At 52.4% G+C, this 18966-nt stretch overlaps 1 protein-coding gene across 2 annotated transcripts in view; it reads right to left on the bottom strand.

The window, feature by feature from the left end:
- Positions 1–534: 534 nt before the first annotated feature.
- osbpl8 (oxysterol binding protein-like 8) overlaps positions 535–18966 on the bottom strand; it is a 25108-nt gene continuing 6676 nt past the window's right edge. The window contains exons 3-22 of one of the 2 annotated variants that reach the window (XM_084486755.1): positions 14970–15046; positions 14143–14223; positions 12968–13069; positions 12465–12668; positions 12071–12155; positions 11797–11962; positions 11189–11411; positions 9968–10152; positions 9543–9624; positions 9273–9371; positions 8597–8693; positions 8239–8337; positions 7677–7774; positions 7371–7460; positions 6991–7127; positions 6458–6643; positions 5878–5965; positions 4747–4846; positions 4405–4507; positions 535–3805 (exon numbers count right to left, since the gene is read on the bottom strand). In XM_084486755.1, coding sequence (XP_084342881.1) covers positions 3670–3805; positions 4405–4507; positions 4747–4846; positions 5878–5965; positions 6458–6643; positions 6991–7127; positions 7371–7460; positions 7677–7774; positions 8239–8337; positions 8597–8693; positions 9273–9371; positions 9543–9624; positions 9968–10152; positions 11189–11411; positions 11797–11962; positions 12071–12155; positions 12465–12668; positions 12968–13069; positions 14143–14223; positions 14970–15046 — 2438 coding nt within the window. In that variant the 3' untranslated portion in view covers positions 535–3669. Of the gene's footprint in view, positions 3806–4404; positions 4508–4746; positions 4847–5811; positions 5966–6457; positions 6644–6990; positions 7128–7370; positions 7461–7676; positions 7775–8238; positions 8338–8596; positions 8694–9272; positions 9372–9542; positions 9625–9967; positions 10153–11188; positions 11412–11796; positions 11963–12070; positions 12156–12464; positions 12669–12967; positions 13070–14142; positions 14224–14969; positions 15047–18966 lie in introns of both variants that reach the window. The other variant, XM_084486754.1, reaches the window with a different exon arrangement.

Raw genomic sequence — 18966 nt, forward strand, 5'->3', positions numbered from 1 at the left:
CTATCTCTGTGGTAATCTAGTGACCTATACTGATGAGCCAGCACACACACACACACACACACACACACACACACACACACACACACACACACACAGAGAAACATTATACTGAGGAATACAGTCCTGCTCTATGCTTTGTGGTTCTGCACGCACAACTTTTAGGAAGAACAAACCTGCTGGATGACATCTTGTTGTTAAGTAGTGACCCTTAATTGTGGTTGGTCCTCACTAAGCCAATCAGCGGACAGGACCTCGGAGCGGGCGGATGACGCATGCAGATCAGCGGGTGGCTCCATGGTGGAGACACGTGGCACAGTGCCCCCTCTAGCGGCCGTGATGCATCATGACGCAACAGCCCCCCTCTAGCGGCCGTGAGGCGTCATGACGCTGACCTGTCGAGGTGACGTTTATAACAAATAATTCACTTAAGTTGGAACAATTTAAGGTTATTTCTAATGATCAAATGTGTTCAAATAATGTGAACATGAATGAATTCAGACTCAGGACACAATGACCGACACCCAAACCGACCAATCAGGGTTCAGAACCAAAGCGGTGGGACGGCCCACATTTCTTTTTATTTGGTGAAACTTTATCGCTTTACAGTCGCCGTGAGATCATCATATTGCTGAGTTTGAAAGAGGTGTGTCCAAGCCAGTCACATGACAAACAAAGTTAAAATCAACAAAAAATTAGAAACATAAAACATTAGAAAAGCAAAGACAAAAGACAAAAAGCGTAAAATATAGCCAGATAAAAAACAAAGAAACAGAATACAGAGAAAGAGAGAGAGAGAAAGAGAGGGAGACACAAAAACAGATGTAAAGAGGTGAAGAAGCGATCAGTTAAAGAGAGAGGTACGATCCTCTCATCCTCTCTCTCTCTCTCTCTCTCTCTCTCTCTCTCTCTCTCTCTCTCTCTCTCTCTCTCACTCCCTCTCTCTGTAGCAACTTTCGGAGCCTGTGTTTGTGTCGCTATGACAACAGTGGGTGGGGTCAGGATATATTGAGCCAATGAGGGCTCTTCTCTAAGGCATCATGTGGCACATACTGACACTACTGACTGGTTCCTGTAGGAGTGTGTACTCTCCATCAGTATACTGCACTGGGATACTGGGTATAGTGGGAGTCATGGTACTCTGTGGGTTTACCTCCTAGGGTGACTCTGCATTAGTATGCAGGGTTGGTTTCAGTACAAGTATAGTACTAGTATAGTAGCTGTAGTATGTGTACTACAGTGGCAGTATTAGTACTGTTATACAGAGTGGAGTGGAGCTGTGGGTGTGGAGATGCAGATGGAGTCTGCCATTTTGTTATATATTCAGCATTTGGATGATTGTGTTGTGAGTGAGTTGGAGGTGATTCCCCTACAGGTGAACCACAGTACAGGTGAACCTACAGGTGAACCATAGTACAGGTGAACCCTAGTACAGGTGTAATGAGGAATCCCAAGGTGCCTTGACTTTTAAATTCAGATGGCAGCACATTCACTAAAGACGAGCAGTGTGAAGTTGTAGCTGACCACTCCCACCTGACCTCACCCCTGCTCCCCCTCCCTCTTCCTCCCCCCCCCCCCCCCCTCCTCCTACAAGGCACAGGTGATTCCTCTGATCTCTACATTCTACGGTGCAGACACACGGATCGGCTCCCACGGCTCTGGGGACACACTGAGACATGAAGCACTGCTGGACTCGGACAGCAGGAAGCTGTGTTTAAACATGAGGGCTCCACCAATCAGAAGACGGTGGCAACCCATGTGATTGGTCTGTAGTAACACAAGCCCGCCCTGGTGTCTGTCTTCAGTATGGCAAGGACAGCTGAGCTAGGACAGGTGAGTAAGGACAGGTGAGCTAGGACAGGTGAGCTAGGACAGGTGAGTAAGGACAGGTGAGTAAGGACAGGTGAGCTAGGACAAGGGAGCTAGGACAGGTGAGCTAGGACAGGTGCGCTAGTAAAGCCAATACTACAAGACACTGGGTGCATGATACTGGCGTGTACACAGAGGGTCTGGTCAGAACACAACAGGTGAGACTTCATATTATTTACACAGTGGGCGGGACTCACGCATATACTATGCTGTGATTGGCCGCTGCCTACATGCATGTCATTATTGGAATGATTTTGATTGGTGAGGGTATTGGTTAGAAAAGGTTCCAGCTAAGATCTACTAAGAATATTACAGGGAATGTTATTCAAACACACCTTCAAGGCACAAATGCACTGGAACAAACTCTCACAACACCTGTGTTTCTATGGCAACACTCAGCATCTTCTCATCGTTTCACGTTACGTCTTAACGATTCCTCCAATTACTATCTAGCATTCAGCAGACACTTGTGTCCAGAGAGACTAACAGTGAGTTCAGATACACGTCATTAGGAAACAGTTTGAGTCAGGGGTCATCTGGCTCTAGGAGTCCTACAGGTAGGGCTCAGGGGTCATCTGGCTCTAGGAGGCCTACAGGTAGGGGTCAGGGGTCATCTGGCTCTAGGAGGCCTACAGGTAGGGGTCAGGGGTCATCTGGCTCTAGGAGGCCTACAGGTAGGGGTCAGGGGTCATCTTTCAGCACCATTCTAGACTATCCTGCCTGCATCTAACAAGGAGTGAAAACTCCTGGTAGCCTCCTGAAAATGCACACCCCGCCCGCTAACACCACCTAGCGGCTACATGCTAACGCTACGAGCTATCGGCGGAAGCTTCCAGTGCATTTGTGCCGACGGCTCAAAAAAGAGCCGGAAACAAGAGGAGGAAGTCGTTCCCAATGTTCCCAGGAGGAGACCTCCACCTCCCAGGACCTCCCAGGACCTCCTCCCAGCTCCTCCTCCTCACAGGAGGTCCACACACATCATACAAATATCTTAAATAGTCACAAGTATTACAAAATAACATTAAAAGTCCTGGTCCCTGGTGAGATCCTCCTGGAGAGACCAGAGCTGGCAGGGAGAGACCAGAGTTTGCAGGGAGGGACCAGAGCTGGCAGGGAGAGACCAGAGTTTGCAGGGAGGGACCAGAGCTGGCAGGGAGAGACCAGGGCGTCTTGAAGTGTTCAAACGCCCCCCGGACGCAGGGTCCCTCAGTGCCACCAGGGGGCCATGGTGACCGCTCACTACCACTCTCACACACACACACGCACACGCACACACACACACACACACACACACACACAGACACACAGACACAAACGCACACACACACACACGCACGCACGCACGCACGCACACACACACACACGCACGCACGCACGCACGCACGCACACACACACAGCCCACGCACTGACGCACACACACACACACACATGCACCCACACACCCTCACAGCCTCACGGCCTCACCCTCACACAGACAGAAGTACAGTATGACGGTAACAATCTCCATTCTTGAAATGTTGGGAACTCTCCAAACGATAAAAAAGTCGGTTGGTTGGGAGCGCTTCTTTAGAGGCGTGGCTTTGTCCTCGGGGCAGGGAGGGGGGGGGGGGCAGGGAGGGGGGGGGGCAGTGGTGCGAGTTCTTAAGAGACAGAGAGATGGATGCTACACAAGTCTGGTGTGTGTGTGTGTGTGTGTGTGTGTGTGTGTGTGTACGTGTGTGTGTGTGTGTGTGTGTGTGTGTGTGTGTGTGTGTGTGTGTGTACGTGTGTGGTGTGGGTGTGTGTTCTCTCTGGCAGGGCTTTTACTTGAACAGGAAGTTGATGAGGACCTGAAAGAGGACTAGGACGATGATGATGACGTAATCTCTCTGCTGGAGGAAGGAGGCTCCGTCCGACACGCTGCGACTTCCTGTCCGGCCCCGCAGCACGCTGACGCTCCTACACACACACACACACACACACGGGGCGGCATTAGCTCAGGAGGTAGAGCGGGTTGGCTGGTAACCACAAGGTTGCTGGTTCGATCCCCGGCTCCTCCTAGCTGAGTGTTGTGGTGTCCCTGAGCAAGACGCCTCACCCTAATTGCTCCTGACGAGCTGGCTGTCGCCCTGCGTGGTTCACTCCGCCGTTGGTGTGTGAATGTGTGCATGAATGGGTGAATGTCAGTCAACACTGTAAAGCGCTTTGGATAAAAGAGCTATATAAATGAGGACCATTTACACACACACAGTCTTCAGCAGAGGTATGGGTTGGGGGTTATCTAAAAGGCCTCCAGGTAGAGTGAGGGTTAAACCAGACTGTCCCAGTGGACCCGGCCCCCTTTAGCTGAGAGGCAACACCTGCAGACGTCAGGTTTAGCTAACCCCTCCCCCTGTTGATGTTAGGTTTAGCTAACCTCTCCCCCCCGCTGACCTGTTGATGTCAGGTTTAGCTAACCCCTCCCCCCGCTGACCTGTTGATGTCAGGTTTAGCTAACCCCTCCCTCCCGCTGACCTGTTGATGTCAGGTTTAGCTAACCCCACCCCCCCCCCGCTGACCTGTTGATGTCGTCCTGGGTGCGTTTGATGGCGTCGATGGCACTGAGGACCTCAGTGAGGTCGGTCCTTTTCTTCAGCCTCCCACTGGTCTTGGTCTTCAGTCCTGAGGAACCAAACATAAAGTATAAATATACACATATGCATACCGCCTGACCTGCGCCTCCCAAAAAGTTTACCTAGCAGCAACGGCTGTGATTGGTCTGCTAACTACATCATCTCCGGCAATCCGCTTTTCCGGTTGTCCCATCCCAAAACATTTTTAGAAGTGTTTGAGTCGGTTGGATGTGTGCACATTTGTGTGTGTGTTAGGTGTGTGTGTTAGGTGTGTGTTGTTGTACTGACGCTCGCTGCCGGAGGAGTCGCGGCCGTCGGCCTCAGGAGACGAACAGCCTCTCTCACGACTCTTCACCTTCTCACTCTGTTTCCTCTTCGCTCCCGTTACCTAGGAGATCGGGGGGGTGACGGGGGCGAACAGGGAGAGGGAGAGAGACAAGGACAGGCAGAGGGGGAGAGAGAAAGAGACGGGGAGAGATAGAATGGGAGGGAGGGACAGAGAGAAAGAGGGAAACAGGAAGGGAGCGAGGGAGGGAGACAGGGAGAGGGGTAGAGACAGGGAGGGAGAGAGGGAGCGAGACAGGGAGGGAGGGAGGGAAAGAGAGAGGGAGAGGGGTAGAGACAGGGAGGAGGGAGAGAAAGAGAGAGGGAGAGGGGTAGAGACAGGGGTGGAGGGAGGGAGAGAGAGAGGGAGAGGGGTAGAGACAGGGGGGGAGGGAGGGAGAGAAAGAGGGAGAGGGGTAGAAACAGGGGGGAGGGAGAGAGAGAGGGAGAAAGGGAGGGAAAGAGTTAAAGGGGTACCGCATGCAGCTACCAGAATGAAATGATCATCACAACAACCAAGCATCACAAGCAATTATCACCATGCTAACGAACATCACCACAGTAACAAGCATCACCAGGCTAACAAGCATCACCACGGTAACAAGCATCACAAGGCTAACAAGCATCACCATGGTAACGGGCGCCATATATCAAACCAGACAAATGAAGGTAGAAGAGACAGAAGCAGCCAAACAGTAATGGTGATGCATGGCAACAGTAAGACATCATGATGCTGTAGGCATGGCAACACTGTGACACTGTAGGCATGGCAACAGGGTGATGTTCTGATGCTGTGGGCATGGCAACAAGGTGACAAGATGATGCTGCAGAAATGGCAACACTGTGATGCTGTAGGCATGGCGACAGGGTGACGTCATGATGCGGTAGGCATGGCGACAGGGTGGCCTCATGATGCGGTAGGCGTGGCGACAGGGTGACGTCATGATGCGGTAGCCATGGCAACAGTCAGATGAGGACAAGGCGCGGTGCAGCGGTAGCGGTGGTGATGGGGGGGTCAGGGGGTCATACCTGGCACTTGCAGGTGTCCCTCCTCGCTGCCGGGTTACTGAGACTAATAAGACTTCCTGAACGTACCATGGGGGTCCGGTGGCGAACCTTGGTCTGGATCACACCATCCTGCTCAAACTGGATCAGGTCGTTCAACAGATCCCAGGGCCGGGTACTGGGGGGGGAGGGGGGAGGGGGAGAGAGCGACGGGGGGAAGAGGGAAAGAGAGGGTGGTGGAGGGAGGAGGGAGAGGGAGAGGGGGGGGGAGAGAGGGTGAGAGGGAGGGAGGGAGAGGGAGAGGGGGAGAGAGAGAGAGAGAGAGAGAGAGGGAAAGCGGGAGAGAGGGAAAGTGGGAGAGAGGGGAGGAGAGACAGGTATAGAGAGAGAGAGAGAGAGAGAGAGAGAGAGAGAGAGAGAGAGAGGGAGACATGGAGAGAGTGAATAACTTGTCAGGTATCTCTCCTCCTAGCGGTTATCTTCTGCTCCTCAGAATGTTACAGTATTTCATCAATGAAGGGTAATGGACCGTGTTGATGTGTAGTGACGGACTCCTCTACTAGGGGGAGGAGTTGACCATGAAACGACTAGCTGAGAAGCTCGGAGACTGTGTGTGTGTGAGTGTATATGTATATGTGTGCGTGCGTGTGTGTGTGTGTGTGTGTATTACTCTGCGTAGCGGTAGTGCCACTCCCCACTGAGCGCGTCCTGCTCAAAGAGGGCGGGGCTCCACTCCTCCCCGACCCCCTTCCTCTCCCGGGCCGCCTGCCGCTGCGCCTCCTCCAGGATGAACTTCTCATTGGTCGCCTCCGTTTGGTCCTTGTTGTTGATCGCCCGTGTCACGTGCTGCCACAGCCTGGAGAGAGAGAGAAGACCCTAGAGTCAGACAGACAGGTGGAGGCAGACAGACGGACAGACAGGTAGAGTCAGACAGACAGGTAGAGACAGAGAGGTAGAGGCAGGCAGACAGGTGGAGACACAGAGGTAGAGGTAGAGGCAGACAGGCAGGCGGACAGCTGGAGGCAGACAGACAGATACGTGGCAGACAGACAGTTGGAGGCAGACAGACAGGCGGAGGCAGACAGTCAGGCATACAGGTAGAGACAGACAGAAAGACAGACAGGTAGAGGTGGACAGACAGACAGACAGACAGACAGACAGACAGACTAGAGGCATACAGATAGACAGACAGACAGGTGTTACCTCTCACACTCGAACTCCCCCTGGTCCTCGGGGGGGACGGTGTATCTAGTCAGCCGGCTCTGCCTGAGCTCTGGCGTGGGGTTCCAGAACGGCTCCAGGGCCCCCGTCTTCTTGTCGTTGATGAAGATCTCGCTGTCCTGTGGAGAACATCAGAAGAGATACTCAGTACCGGGACCCCCCAGCACCGGGACCCCCCGGAACCAGGCCCCCATCAGGGTCCAGACCCCCTCAGCATCGGGACCGCCCCAGGCTCCGCCCCCCTCAGTGACGTACCTCACCCAGGGTCCCGCCACCCTCATTGATGTCAGTCACCAAGGCTCCACCCCCCTCAGTGATGTCCCCCCCCCCCAGGCTCCGCCCCCCTCAGTGATGTCACTCACCCAGTGCCCCTCCAGAGTCGCCAGCACCTCCTTCCCCAGGCGGATCTTCCCTGAGATCTGGTTCACACTGTCGCTGCTGCCCAGGAAGGGCTGGGGAGAGGAGAGGACATGAAAGGGTGAGGACATGAGAGGGTGAGGACACAAGGACATTAGAGGGGGAGGACATGAGAGGGGGAGGACATGAGGACATGACGTATAATAATAATAATAAATTTGATTTGTATTGTGCTTTTCTCGCACTCAAAGACCATTAGAACATGAGAACATGAAGTATGAGAACAGCGCCCCCTGTGGTGAGGGTCAGACCTTGAGTTTGAACTCCAGCTGGGCGCTGTAGCCCGTCTTCTCACAGCCGATATTGATCTGGCCTGCCAGCTCCAGGGTCAGGGTCCCGTACAGGATACCTGTTAGAACCGGTTAGAACAGGATAGAACCAGTTATAACAGGTTTTAACCAGTTATAACAGGTTAAAACCAGTAAGAACAGGTCAGAACTGGTTAGAACCGGTTAGAACATGTTAGAACAGGTTAGAACCAGTTTAAACCAGCCAACTCCAGGGTCAAGGTCCCGTGCAGGATATCCGCAACCAGTTAGAATTGGTTAGAACCGGTTAGAACCGGTAAGAACCGGTTAGAACCACACATAACCAGCTCCAGGGTCATGGTCTCGTAAAGGGATTACCTGACAACCAGTTGAACAGGTTATAACTAGTTAGCATTAGTAACAACAAGTTACAACTAGTATGAACCAGTTTAAACAGGTAAGAAACTGTTTAAAGCAGTTACCACCCGTTATAACCAGTTAGAACTAGTTAGAACCAGTAAAATCCAATCAAGGAAATGAGCGAGTGGTGCAATGAGGAGCTGACCTTTACAGTGGGCGTAGGGCATGTTCATCACGTAGTCCTCCCCACGGTTCAGGAAGGTCAGCCGCGCCTCGCCGTCCAAGATGGCCGACAGGGAGTTACCTAGACAACAGATAATAACAACGATGAAGACGGTGATAATGTTAATATGATGATGAAGATGGTGATAATGTTAACATGATGATGAAGATGGTCATAATGTTAACATGATGATGAATATGGTGATAAAGTTAACATGATGTTGAAGATGGTAATAATGTTAACATGATGTTGAAGATGGTGATAATGTTAACATGATGATGAAGATGGAGATAAAGTTAACATGATGATGACGATATTGTTAAGTTATGTTAATATTCACCATAGAACTTTGACTTGGCCAGGATGCTCCCACTGATGCAGAACCCGTCCTTCCTGTTGCTGACGTAGAACGCAGAGACAGGAGGGTGGTGCGACACCTACACACACACAGACGCACACACACACACACACACACACACACACACACAGACACACACACACAGACATTAATATCGTTGGGTGGCTATAATAAGTTGAGTGAATTGAGGGCGGTTCTAAAATGTTCTTTGATGGTGTAGTGATGGTTCTAGCTGTTCTAGAGGGTTCAGAGGGTCCTAGAGGGTCTGAAGGTCTGGATTGGGCTGGTTCTAGAGGGCTCAGATGGTTCTAGAGGGCTCAGAGGGTCCTTGCGAGTTCTAGAGGTTTCTAGAGGGCTCAGAGGGTCCTAGAAGGCCCTAGAGGGTTCTCATGGGCTCAGAGGGTCCTAGAGGGTTCTAGAGGGCTCAGAGGGTTCTGGAAGGCCCTAGAGGGTTCTCATGGGCTCAGAGGGTCCTAGAGGGTTCTAGAGGGCTCAGAGGGTTCTAGAAGGCCCTAGAGGGTTCTCATGGGCTCAGAGGGTCCTAGAGGGTTCTAGAGGGCTCAGAGGGTTCTAGAGGGCTCAGAGGGTTCTAGAGGGCTCAGAGGGTTCTAGAGGGCTCAGAGGGTCCTAGGAGCTCTAAAAGGTCTGGTGGGCTGACCTGCTCAGCGATGTAGAAGGTCTTGCTGTTGGTCTCCTGGTGGAGCCACATGCAGCGAAACGTCTCTCCGATGATCGGGTTGTACGGCTTCTTCAGACCCTGGGGGAGGAGTCACGACCTGTCAGTCACTCAGCAGGACCACCACTCAGGACCTGTCAATCACTCAGGACCTGTCAATCACTCAGCAGGACCACCCACTCAGCACCTGTCAATCACTTAGCAAGAACAGCCCTGCTGGGGGCGGGGCGGTGGGGGGGTGTGACCTCTGACCTTGGGTTTCTTGTAGAAGCCGGAGATGTACCACCTGACCACCTGCTTCATGCGGTTGTAGGCGTTCTCCTCCACCGCCGCCCTGCGGAGACACAGGTCAAGGGTCACAGGTCACATCTAAGGCATTTTAAGCAGCAATACATGAGGGTGTCCTTTTCTCATCACATAAAATTGCATTTCTATTAATAACATCTTCCAAAAATATATAAATTTATTGATTTAGTGAGATTACATCCATCTGTAAATAATGTTAAAATGAAGATCAAAGGTCTGTATGTTTGAATACGTTACGGACGACAGCGGTTTTCACGGGTTAACTCTTCACTGTAAAGATAAGGTGAAGATGTTTCTGGAATTCTTCTGGTGTCCCTCCACCAGCTTCAGATAGACGCACAACCCCGGACCGACAGGAAGAGGGTACGTACTGGGACAGGAAGTCGGCGTGGTAGTAGTAGTCGGAGAGCTTGTCCAGGAAGGAGCGCGGCTCCAGGATGAAGGTGGGCAGGACCACCTTGGACAGGTCCATGCCCGGCCGGACCTGCTTCAGCAGGGTCCATATCAGGGACTTGTTCTCCTCCGAGACCGTCTCCGTCTGCGCCGCCTCGCCCGCCTGCAACACCAGGACACACCTGAGACCCCCTCCTTGTGGACACCTGAGAGACCCCCTCCTGGTGGACCAGAGACCCCCTCCTGGTGGACCTGAGAGACCCCCTCCTGGTGGACCAGAGACCCCCTCCTGGTGGACCTGAGAGACCCCCTCCTGGTGGACCTGAGAGACCCCCTCCTGGTGGACACCAGAGACCCCCTCCTGGTGGACCAGAGACCCCCTCCTGGTGGACACCTGAGACCCCCTCCTGGTGGACACCAGAGACCCCCTCCTGGTGGACACCAGAGACCCCCTCCTGGTGGACCAGAGACCCCCTCCTGGTGGACCTGAGAGACCCCCTCCTGGTGGACCAGAGACCCCCTCCTGGTGGACCTGAGAGACCCCCTCCTGGTGGACCAGAGACCCCCTCCTGGTGGACACCAGAGACCCCCTCCTGGTGGACCTGAGAGACCCCCTCCTGGTGGACACCAGAGACCCCCTCCTGGTGGACACCTGAGACCCCCTCCTGGTGGACACCAGAGACCCCCTCCTGGTGGACCTGAGACCCCCTCCTGGTGGACACCTGAGACCCTTTCCTGGTGGACCTAAGAGACCCCCTCCTGGTGGACCTGAGACCCCCTCCTGGTGGACACCTGAGACCCCCTCCTGGTGAACCTGAGACCCCCTCCTGGTGGACACCAGAGACCCCCTCCTGGTGGACCTGAGACCCCCTCCTGGTGGACCTGAGACCCCCTCCTGGTGGACCTGAGACCCCCTCCTGGTGGACCAAAGAGACCCCCTCCTGGTGGACACCTGAGACCCTTTCCTGGTGGACCTAAGAGACCCCCTCCTGGTGGACCTGAGACCCCCTCCTGGTGGACCTGAGAGACCCCCCGCCTAACTACACCCATTCCTGGGCGTGGTCTAACTTCACAGGGGGTGTGGCCTCAGCACACAGGGGGCGTGGCCTCACCACATAGGGGGTGTGGCCTCACCACACATGGGGCGTGGTCTAACCTCACAGGGGGCGTGGTCTAACGTCACAGGGGGCGAGGCCTACCTCCCCCAGCTCCTCGTGGGACTGCTCCATGTAGGGGGTCTCCCTGAGGGTCTCGTTGGGGTCCAGGTCGTCCTGGCGCTCTGACGTGTCGCTGTCCGTCTCCTCGGGGTCCGAGTCGTCGTGGTCGTGGTCCCGGTCCGACTCCTCGTGCTCCGGGTCGCCCTCCCGGTCAGACTTGTCAGAGTAGAGGTCGGGGTCTTTGAACTGGTCCCCGTCGCTGAACCTGCAGGGGTCAGGGGTCAGGGGTTGCGCTGGGTCAGGTTATGTTTAGAGCTGTCCGAGCATGACCTCTGGGGGTCAAAGGTGATGGAGGGGTCAGGGTTCAGAGAGGGGTCATATAATACTCAAGGAGGGGTCATATAGAAGAGGTCATGTAGGGGTAATGTAGGGGTCATGTAGGGTTAAAATAGGGTTAATATAGGGGTCATGTAGGGGTCATGTAGAGGTGGTGGGGTCATGTAGAGGTCAGATGGGTCATGTAGTGGTCAGAGGGGTCCTATAGGGGTCATATAGGGGTCATGTAGAGGTCAGATGGGTCATGTAGTGGTCAGAGGGGTCCTATAGGGGTCATATAGGGGTCATGTAGAGGTCCTTCCTGTGTCACTCACTGGAAGCCCTGCATGTTGTGAGCCCGCAGTAGGCTGTAGAAGTTGATGGAGGTCTCTCCTCCCGTTGCCATGGCACCCAGCTCCTCCTTTCCATCTCGGACCATCGTCCTCTTCAGCAGACCGGAGCACTTCAGAGCCAGCTCAAGAGCATCCATCCAACACCTCCCTGTTAGATACATACAGGTTATATATACATAATATATATCATATACAGTATATAGTGAGACAGTGAGAGAGTGAGACACATAGAAGACAGTGTGAAAGTGAGACAGACCATCAGACTCGGACGCGGCGCGGAAGATGAGGTGGCTGCTGGGTAACGGCTGAGTGATGGAGCCCACCGCCTCACCCTTAGGGCCCTGGGGGGAGGGAGGGAGGGAGGGAGGGAGGGGGGGAGGAGGGAGGGAGGAGGTAGAGAGGGAGGGAGAGAGGGAGGGGGGGAGAGTGACTACAATCAGATCAGTGTTGCTGTTTTTTATTGAACTATTTCATATCTTAAAAATCAATGTAATGTAAATGAAACCTTTTGAATTTGAATTAGAGAAGAAAGAAGGGAGATACACAGATATGATAAAGAGAGAGAGAGAGAGAGAGAGCCATCCATCTAGACCTTGACGGCCTAGATGAATTTCTCCTCCTCCCCCCCCCCCTCCCTCCGCCCCCCCCACCTTGACGGCCCAGATGGACTGCTCCAGCGGGTGGAAGAGCTTGAAGCAGAAGCCGTCCTTCTTGGAGGGTCTCTCTATGAGCTGGCAGGCGGTCAGCAGCACGGTGCCCACCCACTGCCCGTTCTTGTGGGTCTTGTAGATGAGCAGGACCCCCGGCTTCAGCACACACCACAGCTTGGTCCAGGACTTCAGGGTGCCTCGGATCTACACACGCACACACACACACACACAATGTTGAATACACACACACACACACAGACAATGATGTGTGTGTGTGTGTGTGTGTGTGTGTGTGTGTGTGTGTGTGTGTGTGTGTGTGTGTGTGTGTGTGTGTTTGTGTATGTGTGTGTGTGTGTGTGTGTGTGTGTGTGTGTGTGTGTGTGTGTGTGTGTGTGTGTGTCTGTGTGTGCGTGTGTGTGTGTGTGTGCGTGTGTGTGGGTGTGTGTGTGTGTGTGTGTGTGTGTGTGTGTGTGTGTGTGTGTGTTAAGGCGGTATCTGGGGACCTTGAGCCAGTCGGCCATGACGATGACCGAGGGGTCTGTGATGGTGCTCAGCAGCTCCTTGGTCGCTCTCTTCTTCTCCTCTCTGTAGTTCTTCTTCTGCACCTGGGAGGTCATAGGTCACACACAGGAGGTCACACACAGGCTCAACTACCTGACAGGAAGTGATCAATCTAATTACTGTAGAACTAATTAAAAGCTGAGTCCCAATTAAACACTGAGTCCCTTTTCCTGGCCAGCTGTAGCTACACGTTTTGACAAATAAACGCCGGTCTCAACTAGACGCTGGGTCTGTTTTTTCTAGAAGTTGGCGATAACGCACCAATATGCTGGATGGCAACTGCCGTAAAACAAGAACAAGAAGAAGATTGTAGTGCGAGTGGTCTGCCCTCTACCCCCAGCGCCTTGCCAGGGTCACATGACAACATCAGACATCAGTATTTCCGAGCATTACCAACTTTCGCCAGTGGATGGAATCAGTAGACCATTAACAAACCTAAAACATTCAATAACATTTGTGATCACAGGGGAAACATACATACAACAGCGAGTGAACGTTTGAATGCCATGGCGCCACTGAGTAAAAAGTAGGACCTGAAATTCAAGCTGTCAGTTATCAAATTTGCTGAACAAAACTCTGGAGAACCAGCAGCAAGACATTTCTCTGTTGATCCAAAGAGAGTGAGTATTTTGATACGGGGCTCTCTCTCTCTCTCTCTCGCTCTGTATCTCTCTCTCTCTGTGCATGAGGTTGGCCTAGATGCGCTGTCTCTCTGAGCTAGATCGAATGAATGATTCGTAATTTATATGTTATTCGATAGCCTGGTAACTTTTAGACATGTACCGTAATATTCATACTGGTTTAAATAATCAATTTGATAGAATTTCCCATCTTGGCTGAGCAAGAGTTTGGTTCGAAAGGAATTAAAGGCCTGTTCAATATAGACGCCTTTCCCAAATATAGGCCGGTTGAGTTCGGTGATTGAAACAAATAAAAGCCTGGGCTATTAATTTAAGTTATACGATATGTCTTATCTGACAAAACAATTTTGGGCACATTTCAGAAAAAGTCAAAGGTTATTTTCAACCATCTCAAGTCCCCTCAGAGCTGCTAAGGTTACTGTTACCATAGTAACAGGTCAGCTCCCAGGTTCCTCGTGGGTTCCTGAGCTCCTCACCTTGAGGGACTCCTTCTTGGTCAGACGGCCGCCGGAGGAGGACACGTCCTTATCAGATCCGTTGTACAGCTTGGTCTCAGACTGGAGAGAGAGAAAGAACACAGTCACACTCTACCTCGCTCTACCACCCCCGGCTCCCAGGGAGAGGCTGGAGTGTTTATGAATGGAGGAGCGGGACCGGACCAGGGGCTACCAGCAGGGGGCAGCAGAACACCAGACCAGGTGGTGCCAGCAGGGCGCAGCAGAACACAGACCAGGGGATACCAGCAGGGAGCAGCAGAACGCCATACTGGACAAGTAGCATGTGGTGCTGGTTGGTACTCATGAAGCAAGATGTGGGGTGTTACCAAGGTAATGTGTTTGGCTTGTTACCATGGTAATGTGTTGGGCTTGTTACCATGGTAATGTGATGGGCTTGTTACCACGGTAATGTGATGGGCTTGTTACCACGGTAATGTGATGCACTTTTTACCGCGGTAATGTGATGGGCTTGTTACAGCGGTAATGTGATGGGCTTGTTACCGTGGTAATGTTATGGGCTTGTTACCACGGTAGCATGACAGGGCTGTTACCACGGAAACATGACAGGGTTTTCACCACAGTAATGTGATGGAGGTTGTTACCACGGTAATGTGATGGGCTTGTTACAATGGTAATATGATGGGCTTGTTACCATGGAAATGTGACAGGGGGTGTTACCACAGTAATGCAATGGAGTTATTACCACGGTAATGCAATGGTGGTTGTTACCACGGTAGCCTGATGAGGTTGTTACCACGGTAACATGACAGGGCTTGTTGCCATGGTAACGTGACAGGGTTTGGTACCTTGCTCTTTGAAATGGACTGAGACGAGTCATCTTTCAGAGGCAGTGGCAGCAGATCCTCTTTTCCCCTCTCAAAACCTGCAACACAACACACACAATACACATGACACACACCTCAGGATGTACACAGATATATAGGGACTATAGAGAGCAGCACAGTGTGTGTCACTGCACCCATTGATGGATACTGCAATGATCAGAGAGAGAGAGAGAGAGAGAGAGAGAGAGAGCTACAGGCAGAGGCAGAGCTACAGAGGGAGAGGGAGTCTAATGCCCTATTTCAGGGTTAATGTTCGAGTGTGAAATATGAACCAACTGTACCAAGCACTACACTTAGTTTCTCCACTGCTAAGGGCTAAAGTTAGCATCCAACAAAACACGAGAACTAAGACCTGAGCTAGCCTTAGCAGCAGGTGACCCCAGCAGGCTAAAGGTCAACAGGAAGCCCCAGCAGGAGTCATGACAACAGGAGGTCAACACAGCTGGAGGATGCAGACGTAAACACCGTCTGTATTGACATGAATGAGGGTTCTGTTCATCATCCAGTGACTTACAGTAGCCTTTTGTAGCGCATCCTAGCCTCCTAACTACTAACCTGCTGCCCACGAGACTAGCATCCTAGCCTCCTAACCACTAACCTCCTCATCACGAGACTAGCATCCTAGCCTCCTAACCACTAACCTCCTCACCACGAGACTAGCATCCTAGCTCCTAACCACTAAAATAGGAACTTGTTAACAAGACGACAACAACGCCACCATCTTTTATTCATATATATATTATATATCTATCATACATTAATATATATATATTTATCTTTATATTGCTATTTTATTTATTATTAGGCATTAGTAGATCAATAATAATAGGACATTCTCTCCTCATACGCCAGGTCTCTCGGGACTCAACTCTCTGGGAAGCGTGTGTTTCCATGACAACCTGTGACCTCACAACACGGCCACCACATCCGTCAGACACGCGGCCACCATTGATGGCTGAGGTTTATGTGGACAAGTCGCCGTGGCAACGCCATTCACCATCTCGTCACCGAGGGGCGCCTGGAGCCGGGTGATGGAGGAGGAGGAGGAGGCGGAGGTGGAGGTGGAGGAGTAGGTGGAGAGGAGGAGGGCTGGTGGGAGGAAGAAGAGCAGGAGGAGAGGAGGAGGAGGGCTGGGGGAAGGAGAAGGAGGAGGAGCAGGTGGAGAGGAGGAGGAGGAGGGCTGGGGGGAGGAGGAGGAGTTGGAGGAGCAGGTGGAGAGGAGGAGGAGGGCTGGGGGGAGGAGCAGGAGGAGAGGAGTTGGAGGAGGAGGAGGGCTTGGGGGAGGAGGAGGAGAGGAGTTGGAGGAGGAGGAGGGCTTGGGGGAGGAGGAGGAGAGGAGTTGGAGGAGGAGGAGGGCTTGGGGGAGGAGGAGGAGGAGGAGGAGGAGGAGGAGGAGGAGGATGTTTATGGATGAAGGAGGTGACAGACTCGAGGACGGGGTACTCTGTATCTCAGGAAGGCTGGTCATCACCTCTGTTGCCTGGCAACAGCAGCCTGTGGACCGGAGGGGAGGATTGTGGGGGAGAGGAGGGGAGTAGGGGGGGGGTTCCCCCGTGGGGGAAGTATTTACTATTCAGAACCCTGTAGGTGACGTAGAGACACACATGTCCACACAACACAACAATATACAGTAAACAACAAACACAGTTACACAAACTATCAAGACATCAACACAAACGCTTTCAACAACACAAACTCAAGACAAGAAGACAAAGTCACCTCTGGAAAATAAATAAATATGAAAACAACATATGTATATATATGTTAACACATCTTAAGACAACGCACTTTAAAGTGTCACAAACGGTTCAAACAAAACAAAGAATCAAACAGCCAGCGAACAAAAACCATCAAGTACAGGATACCCCTGATACTGGGAGAGAAGAACTCAAACCATCAGCATGTTGGTGCTACTATGGAAACAGTCCTGACTCACATCCCAACAAACCCCTGATGGAACTAAGACATTCAGAACCAGTATCAACACTGGGAACAGGGGTTAAACCAGCAGAACCAGTATCTCCCTGGGAAACCAGCAGAACCAGTATCTACAGTGGGAAGCAGAACCAGTATCTACACTGGGGTCCAGGGTTAAACCAGCAGAACCAGTATCTACACTGGGGTCCAGGGTTAAACCAGCAGAACCAGTATCAACACTGGGAACAGGGGTTAAACCAGCAGAACCAGTATCAACACTATGAACAGGGGTTAAGCGGCCCAGCATAACCCCTACCTGTAGGCTTCCTAAAACCAGATGACCCCTGACCCCTACCTGTAGGCCTCCTAGAACCAGATGACCCCTGACCCCTATGCCATGTTTGTATAATAATAGAAACTGCTGTAAGTTGCTTTGGACAAAAGGTGGATCATTGAAGCCCTAGAGGAGGAGCAGCTAGAGGAGGAGCAGCAGGCTGAAAGCCCTCCACTCTCCTCCTCATCCTGCTCTGAGCTCCCCCTCACTAGCGACTGGTGTGGGGATGGGGGGGGGGGGATGTCCCGGTATGACGGGGGGAGGAAAACCTCCCACAGCCACAGCCCGGCAGAGGAGTAAAGTAATGAGGTTGAAGTGGGCCACGCCTTATTTAGCATCCTGGGACAGACAGGAAGTGCTCTGAGAGGTGAGCACTCAGACAACAATGCTAAGTGTTCAGGATTATCAGGACTCAGTGAATGCAGGAGGATTATATTTAGGGCTGTGTTCACAGGGCAGATGTTCTACAGAGAGGCATGGACCCATGAACACTGGGTTGAACCTCTAGGGCAGGCCTGGTCACGTGGACCAGACATCAGGGTTCTGAGACCCAGATGGTGGTCTGAGACCCAGCTGGTGGTCTGAGACCCAGCTGGTGGTCCGTGGGGGGACGGGGGGGACGGGGGGCTCTGCTTCGAGGGAGGGACAAGGACGGGGGGGGCCCGGGGACGGGGGGGGGGGGCCCGGAGGGGACGGTGGGAACGGTGGGAACGGGGGGGGGGGGCAGTGACAACTGCACGGCGGCAGGGAGCCACCTGGGGAACTACCGGTTGCCATGATTACGCTGGTGGACGGCGACATCAGAATCAACAAAGTATCGACAGGCGGCGAGAGAGAGTGAAGAGGAACAGGAAGTGAGTCAGACAGCAGGTGTGTGTGTGTGTGTGTGTGTGTGTGTGTGTGTGTGTGTGTGTGTGTGTGTGTGCGTGCATGTGGGTGTGTGTGTGTTTGTATAGGGTGTGTAAATAGAGTATATCTCCATCTGGGTAGAATAAGAAAGATAATCTATGCGATTGGTTGCTACTAGTTAGAGTGGGTAAAGCTAACATGTTTCTCACTAAGTGTCAGTAGATACAAGGTCTGCTCGGGAGTATCAGCCAGAGAAACAAGAGACATGAGTGATGAGAGAAGAGAGAGAGAGATGAGAGCGAGAGAGAGAGAGAGAGATGAGAGAGACGAGAGAGAGACGAGAGAGAGGGAGAGAGAGAGAGAGAGACGAGCGACACAAGAGATGAGAGAGACGTGAGAGAGACGAGAGAGAGAGAGAGAGACGAGAGACGAGTGACACAAGATATGAGAGAGAGAGACGAGAGAAGAGAGATGAGAGAAGGTCTTCTGGACACCAGAGGGACAGAGATAAGCCTGGAGCCTCATCCTGTTTTCCTCCTTCCATCACTACTGAGTCCGCTGGTCTTTATCTTTAAGCTGCAGGGGATCCAGGACTATCAGAACCCTGACGGCCCCTACAGAGCCGGCCTGCTAGGAGTCCTGATGATCATAAAGGAGTCACGCTACCGAAACAATCGAGGCAAACAGACGACAAATGTACCACAAACGTACAACAAACAAAAACGTACAAAAAACGTACAACAAACGGACGATAGACAACACGTACGACAAACATATGACAAACGTACGACCAACGTGCGATACACAACAACAGTGCGACCGAACATGAGTACGGCATGTATGTGCAGATACTGTATA

This window comes from Micromesistius poutassou (genome assembly GCF_964030765.1).
Source record: "Micromesistius poutassou genome assembly, chromosome: 22".
Classification (NCBI taxonomy): Eukaryota; Metazoa; Chordata; class Actinopteri; order Gadiformes; family Gadidae; genus Micromesistius; species Micromesistius poutassou.